Genomic DNA, 19,861 nt, shown 5'->3' on the forward strand with positions numbered 1-19,861 from the left:
GAGACAGAGGAACAACAAAAACACTCAGAAAACAATTAACAAAATGGCAATAAGCAGGGATGCCTGGGTAGCTCAGCGGTTAAGCATCTGCCTTTTTTTTTTTTGGTTTTTTTTTTTGTTTTTTTTTAGCATCTGCCTTTGGCTCAGGGCATGATCCTGGGATCTGGGATCGAGTCCCACATTGGGCTTCTTTAGGGAATCCTGCTGCTCCCTCTGCCTATGCCTCTCTGTGTCTCTCATGAATAAATAAATACAATCTTAAAAAAAAGGCAATAACTACACACCTATCAATAACTACTTTAAATGTAAATGGACTAAATCCTTCAATCAGAAGAGAGAGAGTGGCTGAATGGATTTAAAAACAAAAACAAAAAACAAGACTCATCTATACTCTGCCTACAAGAAACTAAGCTCAGAAGTAAAAACTGAGTAAAGGGATGGAAATAAGATATTCTATACAAATGGAAACAAACAAAAAGCTGGTGTAGCTAGGCTTATCCAACAAAATAGATTTTAAAACAGACTGTAGTAAAAGAAGGGCAAACTATATAATGATGAAAGGGTCAACCTGGCAAGAAGATATAGCATGTATAGGGATGCCTGGGTTTCTCAGCAGTTAAGCATCTGCCTTTGGCTCAGGGCATGATCCCGGAGTCCCAGGATCGAGTCCCACAACAGGCTCCCGAGGGAGCCTGCTTCTCCCTCTGCCTATGTCTCTGCCTTTCTCTGTCACGAATAAATAAAATCTAAAAAGAAAAGAAGATACAGCATGTGTAAATATCTATGCACCCAACATAAAAGCACCAAAATATATAAAACAAGATTATATATAAAAAAGATAAAGATTACACAAAAAACTGTTAGAACCAATAGACAAATTCAATACAGTGACAGGGTATAAAATGAATATACAAAAATCAGTTGTTTCTAGACATTAACAACAAAATATCACAAAGAGAAATTAAGGTAACAATCCCATTACAATCATATTGAAAAGAATAAAATACGTAGGAATAAATCTAATAAGGAAGGTGAAAGATTACACTGAACACTGTAAGACAGTAATAGAAGAAATTGAAGATGATACAAAGAAATAGATATTCCATGCACACGGATTAGAAGAATATTTTTAGAATGTACACTACCCAAAGCGATCTACAAATTAAATGCAATCTCTATCAGAATTTCAATGGTATTGTTCAGAAATAGAACAAATAACTCTAAAATTTGTATGGAACCACAAAATTTGTTTGGGTACCCTGAGTAGCCAAAACAATCCTAACAAAGAACAAAGCCAGGGCAGCCCGGGTTGCTCAGTGGTTTGGTGCCACCTGCAGCCCAGGGTGTCACCCTGGAGTCCCGGGATCGAGTCCCAGGTCAGGTTCCCTGCATGGAGCCTGCTTCTCCCTCTGCCTGTGTCGCTGCCTCTCTCTCTCTCTCTCTCTCTCTCTCTGTCTCTATGAATAATAAATAAATAAATCTTTAAAAAAATAAAATAAAATAGGATGGTATTGACATAAAAAGACATGGGAGGGGAGGGCAAGATGGTAGAGGAGTAAGTGCAACTCACTTGGCCCCACCAACAAACCTAGGTAACTTTCAAATCGTTCTGAAAACCTATGAATTCGATCTGAGATTTAAAGAGAGAACAGCTGGAACGCTTTAGAGAGAAGGGTTTTTGCTTCTAACAAGGTAGGAAGGCAGAAAAATAATAAAGAAGAATCAAGTGGGGGGGAGGAGCCAGGCTAAGGGAGGGCGGTGAGAGCCTCAGGGATAGGAGAACCCAGCCCCGGGGACACTGAAACTTGAAAAAATCCGCACCATTCTTCCCGGACTGACGAAAAGGCGCTCAGCAGGGAAACAGGAGCTCAGCAGGGAAATAGGGCAGAATTGCAGGAGGGGCAGTGGAGCTTACAGTTTCCCAGAGTCACTAATAGAGGAAGTGCGCCCGGGAGAGAGCGCACGCGCACACCATGGCTAATCTTGTTGAAGGGCTGGAGCCCGCACCGGGCAGGACCATGGGAAGATGCCGGTAGGTCAGGGAGCTCCGGGGGGTTGGGAGCTGTGCCCTGCTGCCTTCAGGAGCCACGGCCCCAGGCGCGTGATTCCAGCAGCACAGGCCCTGGATCCCAGGGCGCTGGGGGGACACAGCCCACGATCCTGTGCTCCCCAGGACACACGGAGGCAGGGAGGGCACAGGACAGCGAGGACGCTCTTGCCGCTGGGTGCCCCCAAGCTGTGCAGGTCAGTGCCTCCTCACCCCCCACCCCACTCAGGGAGCATGTAGTCCAGTGTGGACTGGGAGAAGGCAGTGGTTACTGCGAGGAGTTGACTCCAGGGCTGGAGAGCTGGCCGCTGCCAGTGTTGTTATTCCTCCTGGTGTCACCGTGTGCCTGGGAGAAGCGGCTGCCAGAGAACAACAGGGGCCTCACTGAGCCCAGCAGCCAGCAGGGGGCGGAGCAGCTCCCCCAGGTGCACACACCTGAGAATCAATTAAAAATCAATTAAATGAGATGCAATCCAAACTGGTTGAGGGTTGATGAGGTAGAAGAGAGTGAGTGACATAGAAGACAAGTTGATGGCAAGGAAGGAAGCTGAGGAAAAAGGAGAAAAACAAAAGATCATGAGGAAAGGTTAAGGAAAATAAATGACAGCCTCAGAAGGAAAAAATCTACGTATAATTGGGGTTCCAGAGGGCGCCAAGAGGGACAGAGGACCAGAAAGCATATTTGAACAAATCATAGTTGAGAACTTCCCTAATTTGGGGAGGGAAACAGGCATTCAGATCCAGGAGATATACAGGTCCCCCCACCAAGATCAATAAAAACTGTTCAATACCTTGACATTTAATAGCGAAACTTGCAAATTCCAAAGATAAAGAGAAAATCCTTAAAGCAGCAAGAGACTAGAGATCCCCAACTTACATGGGGAGAAATATGAGATTAACAGCAGACCCCTCCACAGAGACCTGGCAGGCCAGAAAGGGCTGGCAGGATATATTCAGGGTCCTAAATCAGAAGAACATGCAGCCAAGAATACTCTATCCAGCAAGGCTCTCATTCAGAATAGAAGAGGAGATAAAGAGCTTCCAAGATAGGCAGAAACTGAAAGAATATGTGACCACCAAACTAGCTCTGCAAGAAATATTAAGGGGGATCTTGTAAAAGAAAGAGGACGCCCAAAGAAACAACCCACAAAAACAGGGACTGAATAGGTATCGTGATGACAATAAATCCATATCTTTCAATAGTAACTCTGAACGTGAATGGGCTTAATGACCCCATCAAAAGATGCAGGGTTTCAGACTGGATAAAAAAAGCAGGACCCATCTATTTGCTGTCTACAACAGACCCATTTTAGACTTAAGGACACCTACAGCCTGAAAATAAAAGGTTGGAGAACCATTTACCACTCAAATGGTCCTCAAAAGAAAGCTGGGGTAGCCATCCTTATATCAGATAAATTAAAGTTTATTCCAAAAACTGTAGTAAGAGATGAAGAGGGACACTATATCATACTTAAAGGATGTACCCAACAAGAGGACCTAACAATCATGAATATTTATGCCCCTAATGTGGGAGCTGCCAAGTATATCAATTAATAACCAAAGTTAAGACATACTTAGATAACAATATACTTATACTGGGAGACTTCAACATGGTAGTTTCTACAAATGACTGATCTTCTAAGCACATCTCCAAAGAAATGAGAGCTTTAAATGATACACTGGACCAGATGGATTTCACAGATATTTACAGAATTTTATATCCAAATGCAACTGAATACACACATTCTTCTCAAGTGCACATGGAACTTCCTCCAGAATAGACCACATACTGGGTCACAAATCAGGTCTTAACCAATACCAAAAGATTGGGATTGTCCCCTGCATATTTTCAGACCATAATGCTTTGAAACTAGAACTCAATCACAAGAATTTGGAAGAATTTGAAACACGTGGAGGTTAAAGACCATGCTGCTAAAAGATGAAAGGGTCAACCAGGAAATTAGAGAAGAATTAAAAAGATTCATGAAAACTAATGAGAATGAAGATACAACCGTTCAAAATCTTTGGGATACAGCAAAAGCAGTCCTGAGAGGGAAATACGTTACAATACAAGCCTCCCTCAAAAAATTGGAAAAAAACTCAAATACACAAGCTAACCTTGCACGTAAAGGAACTGGAGAAAAAACAGCAAATAAAACCTACACCTTGCAGAAGAAGAGAATTAATAAAGATACGAGCAGGGCAGCCCGGGTGGCACAGGAGTTTAGCACCATCTGCCGCCCAGGGTGTGATCCTGGAGACTCGGGATTGAGTCCCGCGTCAGGCTTCCTGCATGGAGCCTACTTCTCCCTCTGACTGTGTCTCTGACTCTCTCTCTCTGAATGAATGAATGAATGAATGAATGAATAAATAAATCTTTTAAAAAAAGATACGAGCAGAACTCAATGAAATAGAGACCAGAAGAACTGTAGAACAGATCAACAAAACCAGAAGTTGGTTCTTTGAATAAATTAGTAAGATAAACTATTAGCCAGCCTTATTAAAAACAAAAAAGAAACAACTCAAATTAATAAAATCATAAATGAAAAAGGAGAGATCACAACCAATTCTAAGGAAATACAAACGATTTTGAATACGTATTATGAACAGCTATAGGCTAATAAATTAGGCAATCTAGAAGAAATGGACGCATTTCTGGAAAACCATAAACTACCAAAACTGGAACAGGAAGAAATAGAAAACCTGAACAGGCCAATAACCAGCATGGAAATTGAAGCAGTTATCAAAAACCTCCCAAAGCACAAACGCCCAGGGCCAGATGGCTTCCCAGGGGATTCTATCAAACGTTTAAAGAAGAAACAATACCTATTCTACTAAAGCTGTTCCAAAAGATAGAAAGGGACAGAATCCTTCCAAACTCATTCTATGAGGCCAGCATCACCTTAATTCCAAAACCAGACAAAGACCCCACCAAAAAGGAGAATTACAGACCAATATCCCTGATGAACACAGATGCAAAAATTCTCAACAAGAGACTAGCCAATAGGACACCCAGGACTCCAAGATGGCGTCATCTGTACCACTGAAGGAAAAGAAGCTCATGGAGGTGAAACTAGGAGAGCTGCCAGGCTGGATACTGATCTGGGATTTCATCCCTTAGGGCATTTTTGGAGCATTTCAAAGAGGTTACTACCGGTATTACAACAAGTATTCAATGTGAAGTAGGGGTCGTCACTGGGATTTCTATGGTACTGGCTGCTTATGTGCTGTTGAACTACTTTTGTTCTTACAAGGAGCTCAAACAAAACAGCTACGCAAGTACCACTGAAGAGGGCCCAGTGTGGAAGCACATTTGGCATTCCTGACCATGACTTTTGCCTGGCATCCTTGAATCCTTCCATTACCTAATTCACAATTATTATCCAATAAAAGTTGACTGTTGAAAAGAAAAAGATGCTAGCCAATAGGATCCAACAGTACATTAAGAAGATTATTCACCATGACCAAGTGGGATTTATCCCCGGTATACAAGGCTGTTTCAATACTTGTAAAACAATTAATGTGACAGATCACATCAATAAGAGAAAAAAGCAAGAACCATATGATCCTCTCAATATATACAGAGAAAACATTTGACAAAATACAGCATCCATTCCTGATCAAAACTCTTCAGAGTGTAGGGATAGAGGGAACATTCCTCAACATCCTAAAAGCCATCTCTGAAAAGCCCACAGCAAACATCATTCTCAATGGGAAAACACTGGGAGCCTTTCCCCTAAGATCAGGAACACGACAGGGATGTCCACTCTCGCCACTGCTATTCAACATAGTACTGGAAGTCCTAGCCTCAGCAATCAGACAACAAAAAGAAATAAAAGGCACTCAAATTGGCAAAGAAGAAGTCAAACTCTCCCTCTTTGCATATGACATGGTACTATATATATAGAAAACCCAAAAGGCTCCACCCCAAGATTGCTAAAACTCATACAGCAATTCGGCAGTGTGGCAGGATACAAAATCAATGCCCCGAAATCAGTGGCATTTCTATACACTAACAATGAGACTGAAGAAAGAGAAATTAAGGAGTCCATCCCATTTACAATTGCACCCAAAAGCATAAGATACTTAGGAATAAACCTAACCAAAGAGGTAAAGGATCTATACTCTAAAACCTACAGAACACTTCTGAAAGAAATTGAGGAAGACACAAAGAGATGGTAAAATATTGCACGCTCATGGATTGAAGAATTAACATTGTGAAAATGTCAACACTACCCAGGGCAACTGACACATTTAATGCAATCCCTATCAAAATACCATGGACTTTCTTCAGAGAGTTAGAACAAATCATCTTAAGATTTGTGTGGAATCAGAAAAGACCCTGAATAGCCAGGGGAATATTGAAAAAGAAAACCAGAGCTAGGGATCCCTGGGTGGCGCAGCGGTTTAGCGCCTGCCTTTGGCCCAGGGCGCGATCCTGGAGACCCAGGATCGAATCCCACATCGGGCTCCTGGTGCATGGAGCCTGCTTCTCCCTCTGCCTGTGTCTCTGCCTCTCTCTCTCTCTCTCTCTGTGTGACTATCATAAATAAATAAAAAAATTAAAAAAAGAAAAAAAAAAGAAAACCAGAGCTAGTGGCATCACAATGCCGGATTTCAAGTTGTACTACAAAGCTGTGGTAATCAAGACAGTGTGGTACTGGCACAAAAAACAGACACAGAGATCAATGGAACAGAATAGAGAACCCAGAAATGGGCCCTCAACTCTATGGTCAACTAATATTCGACAAAGCAGGAAAGACTATCGACGGAAAAAAGACAGTCTCTTCAATAAATGGTGTTGGGAATTTGGACAGCCACGTGTAGAAGGAAACTAGACCATTCTCTTAAACCATACACAAAGATAAACTCAAAATGGATGAAAGATCTAAATGTGAGACAAGATTCCATCAAAATCCTAGAGGACAACACAGGCCACAACCTTTTAGAACTTGGACACAGCAACTTCTTGCAAGACACATCTATGAAGGCAAGGGAAACAAAAGCAAAAATGAATTATTGGGACTTACTCAAGATAAAAAGCTTCTGCACAGCAAAAGAAACAGTCAAGAAAACTAAAAGACAACCTACAGAATGGGAGAAGATATTTGCAAATGACGTATCAGATAAAGGGCTAGTATCCAAGATCTATAAAGAACTTATTAAACTCAACAGCAAAGAAACAAACAATCCAATCATGAAATGGGCAAAAGTCAGGAACAGAAATTTCACCAAAGAAGACATACACATGGCCATCAAGCACATGAGAAAATGCTCCGCATCCCTTGCCATCAGGGAAATACAAATCAAAACCACAATGAGATACCACCTCACACCAGTGAGAATGGGGAAAATTAATAAGACAGGAAACAACAAATGTTGGAGAGGATGTGGAGAAAGGGGGACCCTCTTTCACTGTTGGGGGGAATGTGAACTGGTACAGCCACTCTGGAAAACTGAGTGGAGGTTCCTCAAAGAGTTAAAAATAGAGCTACCCTATGACCCAGCAATTGCACTGTTAGGGATTTACCCCAAAGATACAGATGCAGTGAAACGCCGGAACACCTGCACCCCAATGTTTCTAGCAGCAATGTCCACAATAGCCAAGCTGTGGAAGGAGACTCGGTGTCCACTGACAGATGAATGGATAAAGAAGATGTGGTTTATGTATAACAATGGAATATTACTCAGCCATCAGAAACGACAAATACCCAACATTTGCTTCGACGTGGATAGAACTGGAGGGTATTATGCTGAGTGAAGTGAGTCAATTGGAGAAGGACAAACATTATATGGTCTCATTCATTCGGAGAATATAGAAAATAGTGAAAGGATTATAGGGGAAAGGAGAGAAAATGAGTGGGAAATATCAGAAAGGGTGACAGAACATGAGAGACTCCTAACTCTGGGAAACGAACAAGGGGCAGTGGAAGAGAGGTGGGCATGGGGATGGTGTGACTGGGTTTCGGGCACTGAGGGGGGCACTTGATAGGATGAGCTCTGGTTATTATGCCATATTTGGCAAATCGAACTCCAATAAAAAAAATATACAAAAAAAGACATATGGATTGATAGAAAAGGACAGAGGGACCAGAAATAAAGCCACACACATATAGTCAATTAATTCACAACAAAGGAAGCAAGGATATATACAATGGAGGAAAGACAGTCTCTTTAATAAATGGTGTGGGAAAACTGGACAGCTACTTGCAAAAGAAGGAAACTGAACCAATACCTCACACCACATACAAAAATTAACTCAAAGAAATTGAAAAATTGAAAGTAAGACCTGAAACCATAAAACTGCTAGAAGAAAACACAAGTCATAAGCTCCTCAACATTGGTCTTAGCAGTTTTTTTTTCTTAGGATGACTACAAAGGGCAAAAAAAAAATAAAAATAAACAAGTGGGACTATATTAAACTAAAAAGTTCTGCAGAGCAAAGGAAACTATCAACAAAATGAAAAGGCAACTTACTGAACAAAAGAAGGTATCTGCAAATCATACATCCAATAAGGGGTTAATATCCAAAATTTATAAAGAACTCCTATAACTCAATAACAAAAAAATCCAACTTAAAATTAGGCAGAGAATCTAAGTAGACAGTTTCCCAAAGACATACAGATGGATAACAGGCACATGAAAAGAAACTCAACATCATTAATCATTGGAAATGCAAATCAAAACCACAATGAGTTATCATCTCAAACCTGTCAGAATGGGTATTTTCAAAAATAACATGTTGGAAAGGATGTGGAGAAAAAGAGAACCCTCATGCATTGTTAGTGGGAATGTAAATTGGTGCAGACACTGGAAAACAGTATGAGGATTCCTCAAAAAATTAAAAAAAGAACAGTCCAGCAATTCCACTTTGGGGTATATCTAAAGAAAATGAACACTGGTTTGAAAAGATATAAACACCTCTATGTTCCTTTCAGCATATTTATAATAGCCAAGATATGAAAACAACCTAAGTGTCCATCTATACATGAATGGATAAAGAAGATATGGTATACACACACACAGACACACAATGGAATTCTACTCAGGCATATTAAAGAATGAAATCTTTCTGTGACACTAAAGAACCTTGAAGACACTTTGCTAAATGAAATGATTCAGACAGAGAAAGACAAATACCAATGATTTCATTTATAAGTGAAATCTAAAATACAAAACAAACTAACGAAACCAAACCAAACCCCGTCTCACAGATAAGGAGAACAGAGTGGTGGGGGCCAAGGGGGTATAGAGTTGGAGGAGGGGACAAGATGGGTGAAGGCGATCAAGAGGTAGAAACATTCAGTTATGAAATAAGTCCATGGGATGTAATGTACAGCACACGGAATACAGTCAATATTATTTTATTAACTTTGTATGTTGACAGATGGTAACTAGTATTATGGTGGCGATCAAGATTAATTTGCAATGTATACAAATGCTGAATTACTATGTTGTACACTTGAAACTAAAAGAACATTATATGTTAATTATACTTCTATTTAAAAAACTGTAAAAAGAGGATATATTCCTTTTAGAGATTTACTGTTCATCATTCCACTCCTGCCATAGTCTCAGAAGATCCTATACTGAAATTAAAGTGCTTCATAGAATATAAGCATGCATACACATACAATTCCTAAGAACTATGGCCATATCTACAACAGCAGAATTAACAATGCGGTATTTATTCACCAGTGTGTTTAACTCCCAAAGAAGGTTAAAAAAAAAAAAAAAAAAAGCTTAAGATTGTGTTTTAATTATACACTTGGTTATAAAACTAAACTTGACAGAGTCCTATAACAGTAAGTCTATAAACAAAGAGTCTACTGAGTATAATGAACCCTTTTTTGGCTGCAACCAGCCAGGAGTGAAATTGCAAAGAGAATATGCATGGCACATAATGCAATAATAAGGGCACTATATGTGTTCCTAGCCTACTAAACAGCTTCCAGAAAATACTGCTGCTATTGTATACTGCACTTGCTCTTAACTTCATTGTTTTCTTAATATTTTACATTTTTAAAGAACCACAGAGCAATAGGGAAGTACTCCAGCAAATCACTTACCCAAACAGAGTGGTCTGTGCTTACAAACTTCACTGATAACTGCTTGCAGATTGGTAGCTATCTGGTCACTTTGCATATCCAGCTGAAAGAAAAGGATATATAACATTAATAATGTGAAAGTGAGAAGATAATGCAACTCTTGGTAACTATACCAGTATTTATTTTAGACAGTGTTTTCCTGAGGCAGAATACACCATCCCTGATCCCTGTCTCCAAGGATTTAGTGATACTTCCTCTTAAAGTTTTTTTGTTTTTTTTGTTTTTGTTTTTAAAGATTTTATTTATTTATGATAGAGAAAGAGAGAGAGAGAGAGAGAGAGAGAGAGAGAGGCAGAGACACAGGCAGAGGGAGAAACAGGCTCCATGCCAGGAGCCTGACGCAGGACTCGATCCCGGGACTCCAGGATCGCGCCCTGGGCCAAAGGCAGGCGCCAAACCGCTGAGCCACCCAGGGATCCCCTTAAAGTTTTTTTGTTGATTTACTTTTACTTTTTGTTTTCTTTTTTAAAGATTTTATTTCTTTGAGAAAGAGAGAGAGCAAGAGTGGGGAAAGGAGGGGTGCAGAGGGACAAGCAGACTCCGCACTGAGAGCAGAGTCCAAAATGAGGCCCAGAGATCATGACCTGAGTAGAAGTCAGACCCTTAACTGATTGAGCCACTCGGGCATCCCCTTTGTTGATTTACGCCAATAAAATGTTTAGAAATTCATGCTTGCAGGAGTACAAAATAAAACTACCACACATTCAAACATACATATATGATACAGAGACATTTTTCAGGATGCTATGGTAACACTCTAAGCAATAACAAATATCTTGCTATTCAACAAAAATTATAGTAAGTACATATATAGTGAACAAGCCCTATTCATAAAACTCCAAAACCTAGCTCACAACTTTGGAATGTTTATCATTCGAATTTAATGCATGTTATTCTTCTAAAATATACCAATTAAAATCAGTTATATTTCATCCCGATGTTTAAAGGATTTTACACTTTGCCAAATGAATCAATTTTTTGAAATTCATGTAAAACTCGTAATAGCATAATGGCAAAAAAAAAAAAAATTACATGGTAAGAGTTCTAGTATGTTTTCTATTTTCTAGTGACTCTGAAACCCCTGTGGAAAATGTGCTGTGTAAGCATGAAGAGAATTCCTCATGAAAAAAAAAAAAAAACTATTCTCATCATCACCATTTATTTTACATTCACTTGGACATGATGCAATACCAAATCCTAAATGAGAAGGTTTGGATGTTATTGGAGGCATTTTCACGTTATGCCAATCCATAAGTTAAACTGTGAGAGGAAAAAAATAATATCAAGCAATGCTTAATTCACCTTCTTAAGTCCACAGAACTCTGTATGTTCTAACCAAGTAGTTCACTGGCAGAAAAGGCACCTTACATTTGCTTTGTTAAAAGGCAAAACAAAAACTAAGATGATCAACATGTGTCTCCCTTTATCCGTACTTCTCCACATTAATCAAATTGTCCTTCTTCCTATTATCAAATGAAGTAACCACCACAGCTCTAATAAGCTCCCTCACTTTTGTTAAAGACCCACTGCTACCTTAAATTTGGGAAAGTAATAAGTACAAGAAAAAGCAAGATGTCCAACGTATGTTTTTACTATTTACTATTAAGTTACGCTCTACACTGTTATATAATATACTGAATATACTAAACTCAACTATACTTCTGTGGACTCGTCCTGCCTACAGTAAGATAAAACAAGATGCTAAACATATGCAACATATGCTTGAGAAACACAAAACAAATACTTCCTCTGCAACTTTCATTATTAGGATAACTTCAATGATTTCATTAAGTTCTGAAATACATAAAAATGTTTTCAAACATAGTTCACATTTTTGTCCAAATTTTAGCACGTCTAATTTTTAGTACTGTGTCCTCTAGTAAATTTTAAAATATTTATGGGCATAATACATCATTTTACCTTTTCTTTTAGATATTACATAAAATTATGAAGAAATCTATATATTTTATGGTTTATGCAGTAACTGTGATTATTTAATTGGCTATTTGTGCTAATTATGGCCCAGTAAAAGTATGCATGTATGAATTTTATCAAAACTTGCATAGGAAATGAATTTGGGCTGATGATAACCTAGAGATAACTAGGAAAGTAACATTCGTAGGCTTCTCTATCTGTATCTCAGTTACTCTGCACTTCTATAGTGCCCTCATGCAATAACATTTTATAGTCTTAAAAAAGTAGGACAGACCATTTTGAGATGATATTATCTGTTAGATTCTCAATATCAGAGCATAAGACTTGGTACAGCAGAAAAGAAAACTGGGATTGGTGAACCCTGAACTATAGTAAGCACCATACTCATACATGTGCCTATGTGTGCATTTGAATATCTAATAGTTACAATCCTACTTACGTTTAGTTAAATGACTGCCCACCACAGGACATGATAGTTATTCCTCATTCTGCAGCAGACATGGTTTCAAGAAAAGACTACTGAATCTTCCTTTCTGCTTAACATCCCTTATTATGTCAGAAATAATTCCCTAAGCAGACTAGATGGAAGACTTACCAAAGATGTTTTTGGGTAGAGGCTCAGTGCATATGTCTCTCTTTGCTTTAACTCTCAGATTTTCCTCTTTCCATGCAATTCCTAACCTTTGTCCTCAATTAGTTTTTACAATTATGAGAAAACTAAAAATCAATGGTTCCTGACCATTTTTTCATCCCTTTGAGATGTAGATGTATGCAAAGCAAACTGTAGTCATGAGTACCTAACACAATGATTCTTTTCTTTCAAGTTTTTATTTAAATTCCATTAGTTAGTACATGGTATAATGCTAGTTTCAGGTGTAGAATTTAGTGATTCATCACTTACGTACAATACCCAGCGCTCATCTCAACAAGTGCACTCCTTAATACCTATCACCCATTTAACTCCTCCCTCCCTCTCTAGCAACCTACAATTTATTCTCTATAGTTGAGAGTCTGTAGGGGTATTTGGGTGGCACAGTTAGTTAAGCATCCAACTCTTTGTTTCAGCTTAGGTTGTGATTTCGGGGTCGTATGATTGAGCCCAGAGTTGGGCTCCAAGCTCAGCAGGAGTCTGCTTGAGATTTTCTCTCCCTCTCTCTTTGCCCCTCCCATTCATGTTCTCTCTTGCTCTCTCAAATAAATCTTTTCTTTTTTAAAAAGTCTTTTCTCTTCCCCCCCCTACATTCATGTTTGTTTCTTAAATTTCATATCAGTGAAATCATACAGTATGTGTTTTTCTCTGATTTATTTCACTTAGTATACTACAACTCTTTAGCTCCAGGACTCCCTTCCTCGGCAGCACCCACAATCTGTTTCTCCCCCAAACCACATCTTGGCACTTCCCTACCTTCCTGGAGGTGACCTCTTCTCTCTCTTTAGCTATGCAGTTTGTTCTATCAGCCCTCAGGTTGATTTCTTGAGTATTCAGAATGATTTGATAGTTATCTAGCTGTGTTCAAGGGACAAGGAAAGTCTAGGGTCCTCCTACTACACCACCATTTTAGTACCCCCCACCAAGGCAATGATTCTTAAATTTTGGGAGGTTATCAAATCTCACTCCAGAAAACTGCACACAGGCACACACAAAAATTAGTCTATGCTTTCAGGGTCTTCATGGATTCTCTGATTAAAAGAAAGGGGAAGGGAGAAGAAAGGCTTCTGAGGAAAGTGTGTCTGTTAAAAGGGATCTATAATCACACTTTGAGAACTGCTAGAAAAAAAGGTGAGTCTCCAAATATTTTGGAGGACTAAGGACTATAGTGTAGGAAAAGTATTTGACTTAATTTTTTACCTTTTACAGGGGATAAAACTAAAGCAAACAAGTGAAGTATGTACACATAATTTTTTAACAATCACACGTTCCTTTTCCTAAGGTTGTCAGGTGCTGTCACTGTAAATGTTCTGACAGCCCGTAGATGATCATCTCTAACTGAAAACCGTGGAGAGGACTGCTCCTTTGGAAAGCACCTGTTGGAACATCTGACCTCCAAAATTTCTTCCAAACACAATATTCTAAGATTAAATACAGCATGGCCTAGCATACAGTTTCTGCAGACGGGCCAGTGGTCTTAATCACCATGACTCCTAACAGTCTCAACCAAGAAAAGGAAAATAATGTGTGTCTCCTATATACATTAAGGAAAATAATAATAACTGATTGAGCATCTCGACTTTTTTTTCAAATATTTTATTTTTTTTTATTTATTCATGAGAGGCACAGAGAGAGAGAGAGAGAGAGAGAGAGAGAGAGAGAGGGGCAGAGACACAGGCAGAGAGAGAGGCAGGCTCCATGCAGGAGGCCCGATGTGGGACTTGATCCCGGGACTCCAGGACCATGCCCTGGGCCAAAGGCAGGCACTAAACCGCTGAGCCATCCAGGGATCCCCCTGAGCATCTCGATTTATTGAGTAAATCCTCTGCACCAAGCTCTATTCTTAGCACTACATAAATATTCTCATTCATTTCTCCCAAGAATCCTTTGAGATAGGAACTACTGCAATTCCTCTTTTACCATTAGAAACTAAGACTTGGAAAACTTTGTAACTTATCCAAGGGTACATACCCCTGGTAAGGAGTGGCTCAACAACTATAGTGAGCTCTAAAGGCATAGAAATCTTAATCTGAAGTCAACTTACACTACTTACTAGCTTGTAACGTGGGACACAGTTTTTAAGTGTTGGTAGCTCTTATGAAAAATAAATTATCAGTTGCCTGGAAAACACAAAAGAGTTTGTTATAGAGCAGGAAAAGAAGAAACTAAGTGAAATACTTAATGGAAAAAATTATGCATTTAAGTGGGAAAAAATATGAATTTTTCTCTCTGTCAAATGAATCCTTTACCACCTGCCAACTTTTGGTAGAGATGGTAACACCATATAATTCAGAAACCCTTTCTCATCTCCCACTCTATCCATCATCAGGTTGGGAACTTGGAGCAAAAAATGAATAAGATACAAACCTTACTCTCAAGGAACTTACAATCAGGTAACTAAAACACATCATCATATATGCCACTCTATGTGAACAATGTAGTGTAAGGGCACAGAGGAAGAAGTGATTGACTTTGAGAGAAAAGGCTACCCAAAGACAGTGACAAGTAAGTCTTAAAGATTAACTGAGTCTTAAAGGATGAAGAGTTTTGAGGGACAATGAGGATCTTCTAGGCAGAAGGAGCAGCATGATATGATAATAAGGTAGAACAGATGAGCACAAGGTAGTTCACTATATCTAGGCCTGTGTAGCAAACTCAAATGCCTACAGTGGCTAGAGCAGGTTAACTCGTAGGATTGAGGAGGACCAGATTTGAATGCATATGCATACAAAACCTGTGTGACACAGGCTGCGCAGAGGTGGGTAGCACCACTCCACATGGGGGAGACAGAAAGCTACTTAGCACTGAGGCCCATGAGGCCAGTGTTAACAGAATTCCTGACTTGTAAAGAACTAGAAATCTGAACTTCTTTGTGATATCCTCTAGTTTTTCATGCTGATTCAACAACAAAACAAAACAAAACAAAACCACTATTTGGGCCCAAGCAGTATGAGGACCAAATTTGGCCTGTAAGCTGCCAATCTGTAACTCCAGACTTTAGCCTCCATCACTGAAAATAGGAAGAAATACTGAGTCCAAACCTGACACAGGGATTGGAGACCACAAAAAGATTGAAATGTAAGGCTAAAGATTTTTTTTTTTTGGAACTGCGAAGCTGTGAGAAACTATTTAATGTTTAATTTTTCTCAGCAGACAAATGGTATATCTGAGTGGATTTTAGAAAGAATTCTACAGGACGGGTGTAAAACAGGAGTTGGCATACTTTCTCTATAAATGGTCAGACAACAAATATTTTGGGTTCTGCAGGCTAAACAGTCTGTGTTGGAACTATTCAACTCCACTCTTTGGCAAGAAGGAAGCCATAGACAATACATGAACAAATGAGTCCAACTGTGTTCCAGTGAAATTTGCCTTACGAAAACAAGTGAAGAACTAGAAATGGCCCACAGACCAGTTTGCAGACCCCTGGTATGGAAGACAGACTGAAGGATGATGTTTAAAGACGTGAATGGGCAAAAAGAGCCATTAATTTTTGCTAGATCAAAAAAGATTTTGTTTTGTTAACAGAAAGCTTTGTCAGATGCTGAGACATTTCTAAGTAACTATCTACTATGCAGATGAAGCAAAAAAATGTTTTGTCAGGCTAAGAATTGCATTGCCATTTAAAGTAACAGTAGGAAAAATGCTTAGCGACTGCTTTAACAACTGTCCAAAGCTTGGATATGTGTTTAATTTTTTTTTTTTTTTTTTAGATTTTATTTATTTCTGCATGAGACACAGAGAGAGGCAGAGACATAGGCAGAGGGAGAAGCAGGCTTCCCGCAGGGAGCTCGACATGGGACTCAATCCCAGGATCCCAGGATCATGACCTGAGCCAAAGGCAGAGGCTCAAACACTGAACCACTCAGGTGCCCTAGATATTTGTTTAGAAGAAGATGTTGTATGGGGCTTTTCTGGAAGTTTCTTCAGGACTTCCAGATCAGGTGATAAATCTGAAACAAAAAAAGCCATACTACAAGTACCCTATATTCTAAACAGATTTTTTTAAATATTTTTATTTATTTATTCATAGAGACACACAGAGGAGAGAGAGAGAGGCAGAGACACAGGCAGAGGGAGAAGCAGGCTCCATGAAGGGAACCCGATGTGGGACTTGATCCAGGGTCTCCAGGATCACACCCCGGGCTGCAGGCGGCGCTAAACCGCTGCGCCACCGGGGCTGCCCAGTACCCTATATTCTAAAGAAAGATACCAACAATTAAAGGCGCCAAAAAAGTCCTATTGTAATCAACATCCACCTAAGTAGAAGCAGGCCAAATAAGGAGGCAAAGCTCCAAGAAGTCTTGGAGAGAGGGGGCACCTAGCAAAGGGGAGACTAGCTGGCTAAACACATGCCATGAAGGATATCAAAATAATAAGGGTTAGCCAGAGATGTAGCAATAATCAAAGTGGAGACAAGAAATATACATAGGTAAGCAGAGGCCTGTGCCTTCTATCCCTTATTCCCTTCATCAGGTCTGCAATGGTGATTGGAACAAGGTATTTCAGAACTGAATCAAGTCATTGTAGCACTCTAAGTTCCAGAGTGGGAGGAGGTGTGAGTGAAAACTTAATGAAGCCCTCCTCACTTCAGATCACATGAGCCATAAAAGCCTGGTTCCAAACTGAGCAAGGGAAATTTTTGCATATGAGATTAGAGTTCTGAACTGAATCAGACTGCACTTTTAATTACTGAGAGTCACTCCAATTATGAGATCTATCTAACATGTCAGAGAAGGAAACAAAGAAAGGAAATCGTACACATGGCACAGCTAGAATCAGAGAACGGAAAAAAGTACTCTATGTTTGTATCCCACTAAATTCAGACTTTTCAATGAAGGGTTACACATTTATATACAGACTGTATTTCTGTACCTATGAAAGATGTGAATTTATGTTCACAGGAATGATATATATAATAATGAGAGATATCACAGTCTAAATGCCCAAGGATCAAGTTTGAATAAATTATGATATACCTACATGACATTATGATATAGCTATTAAAATGGTATCTTGCAAGAATTTTAATAATTCGAAAAGTATTCAAGAAACAGTATTTAAAAAGAAAATATAGGGATCCCTGGGTGGCGCAGCGGTTTGGCGCCTGCCTTTGGTCCAGGGCGCGATCCTGGAGACCTGGGATCGAATCCCACATCAGGCTCCCGGTGCATGGGGTCTGCTTCTCCCTCTGCCTATGTCTGCGCCTCTCTCTCTCTCTCTCTCTCTCTCTCTGTGTGTGTGACTATCATAAATAAAAATAAAAAAAAAGAAAAAGAAAATATAAAGTTAATTTATAGTATGATAGCAATTACATAAACAAAAACTACAAGCATAGAGACAGCAGTAATAAAAATACTAAAATGTTACCAAGGGCAACCCTTGTATGAATTTTATATTCTTATGCTATTTAACATTTTTCAAATATTTTATTACATACTTGTTAATAAAAAAATTAGTTTCAGTTTAGTATTTAATATTACAAAAGCAGTCCTTTATGATGCTACAAATTATAGGGCATACTTTTTGTCTTCACATTTTTTTGAAATGAGAACTCATTCATAGTGATAGTGGAGGGAAAAGCAAAATCCCCACCTTCACCACCACCACGGCCCCAACAGGCTAATTATTTTGTTACAGCTGATATGCTTTTTAATTATATTTTCAGGATTAAAGACAGATTAAAATGCAATTATATTTTCAAGATTAAAAATTGACCTTTTATAGGTTTACAGTTCCATGAATTCTAACTCACACATACATTTGAGGAACCATCACCACAATACATAATAAATAACCAAAAGAACTTTCTCATGTGATCTCTCTCAGCCACTCCTAACCCTGGCAACTCCTGATATGTGACTAAAGTGTTGTCTTCTCAAAAATGTCATACAAATGGAGTAACAGGGCATAACTTTTCTTTCCTTTGTGATTGTTTAAAACTGTGGTAAAATTTACATAGCATAAAATATACGGTTTTAACTGTTTTGAAGTATGTGGTTCAGTGGCATTAAGTATACTCTCATTGTTGTGCAACTCTCACCACCATCCATCTTAAAAACCTTTTCCGTCTTCCTCATCTAAAACTCTGTACCCATTTAACACTAATTCCCCATTCTCCCGTTCCCCCAGCCCCTGGAAACCACCATTCCACTGTCTCTATGAATATGACTGCTCTACGTACCTCAAATAAGTGGAATCATAGAGTATCCTTTGTCAATTGGTTTACTTCATTCAGCATAATGTCTTCAAGGTTCATACATGTTATATATATGTGTAAGAATTTCCTTCCTTTTTAAGACTGAATAATATTCCATTGTATATATAGCTAGCATACCTCATTTTCTTGAACTTCACTTTATTGTATTTTACAGATACTACATTTTTCACAAATTGAAGTTCTGTGACAACCTTATGTCGAACAAGTCTACTGGCACCATTTTTCCAACAGCATTTGTTCAATTCATGTCTGTCATATTTTGGTAATTCTCACAATATTTCAAACCTTTTCATTATTATATTTGTTATGGAGTCAATTGCAACAATCCAACTTCATTGTTGACTTATTTTAAGAAATTTCCACAACCACCTAACCTTTAGCAACCACTGCCTTGATCAATCAGCAGCCATCAACAGGAAGGCAAGACCCTCTATTACTCCATCAGCATTAAGATTACAAATCCCTGAAAGCTCAGATGATGGTTAGGATTTCTTAGCAATAAAGTATTTTTTTTAAGATTTTATTTATTCATTCATGAGAGACACAGAGAGAGAGGCAGAGACACACGCAGTGGGAGAAGCAGGCCCCACGCAGGGAGCCTGACACGGGACCCGATCCCGGGACTCCAGGATCATGCCCCTGGCCGAAGGCAGGCGCTAAACCTCTGAGCCACCCAGGGATCCCCAATAAAGTAATTTTTAATTAAGGCACATATATTGTTCTTTTAGACATAATGCTATCTCATACTTTAACGGACTACAGTATAATATAAACATAACTTTTATATGCAGTAGGAAACCAAAAAAATTCATTTGACTCACTTGATTGTAATATTTACTTTATTGCAGTGGTCTAGAACTGAACCTGCAATATCTCCAAAGTACGCCTGAATATGCATTTTG

General features: G+C 39.0%; 1 protein-coding gene and 1 pseudogene across 3 annotated transcripts in view; one reads left to right on the plus strand and one right to left on the minus strand.

The window, feature by feature from the left end:
• MRPL1 (mitochondrial ribosomal protein L1) overlaps positions 1 to 19,861 on the minus strand; it is a 95,891-nt gene that overhangs the window by 3,184 nt on the left and 72,846 nt on the right. For all 3 annotated transcript variants that reach the window (XM_055313097.1, XM_055313096.1, XM_055313095.1), the window contains one exon: positions 10,117 to 10,198. In XM_055313097.1, the coding sequence (XP_055169072.1) occupies positions 10,117 to 10,198 (82 nt within the window). The remainder of the gene's footprint in view (positions 1 to 10,116; positions 10,199 to 19,861) is intronic.
• Positions 5,073 to 5,336, plus strand: LOC129501812 (ATP synthase subunit f, mitochondrial-like; annotated as a pseudogene).

This window comes from Nyctereutes procyonoides, unplaced genomic scaffold (genome assembly GCF_905146905.1).
Source record: "Nyctereutes procyonoides isolate TBG_1078 unplaced genomic scaffold, NYPRO_anot_genome, whole genome shotgun sequence".
Classification (NCBI taxonomy): domain Eukaryota; kingdom Metazoa; phylum Chordata; class Mammalia; order Carnivora; family Canidae; genus Nyctereutes; species Nyctereutes procyonoides.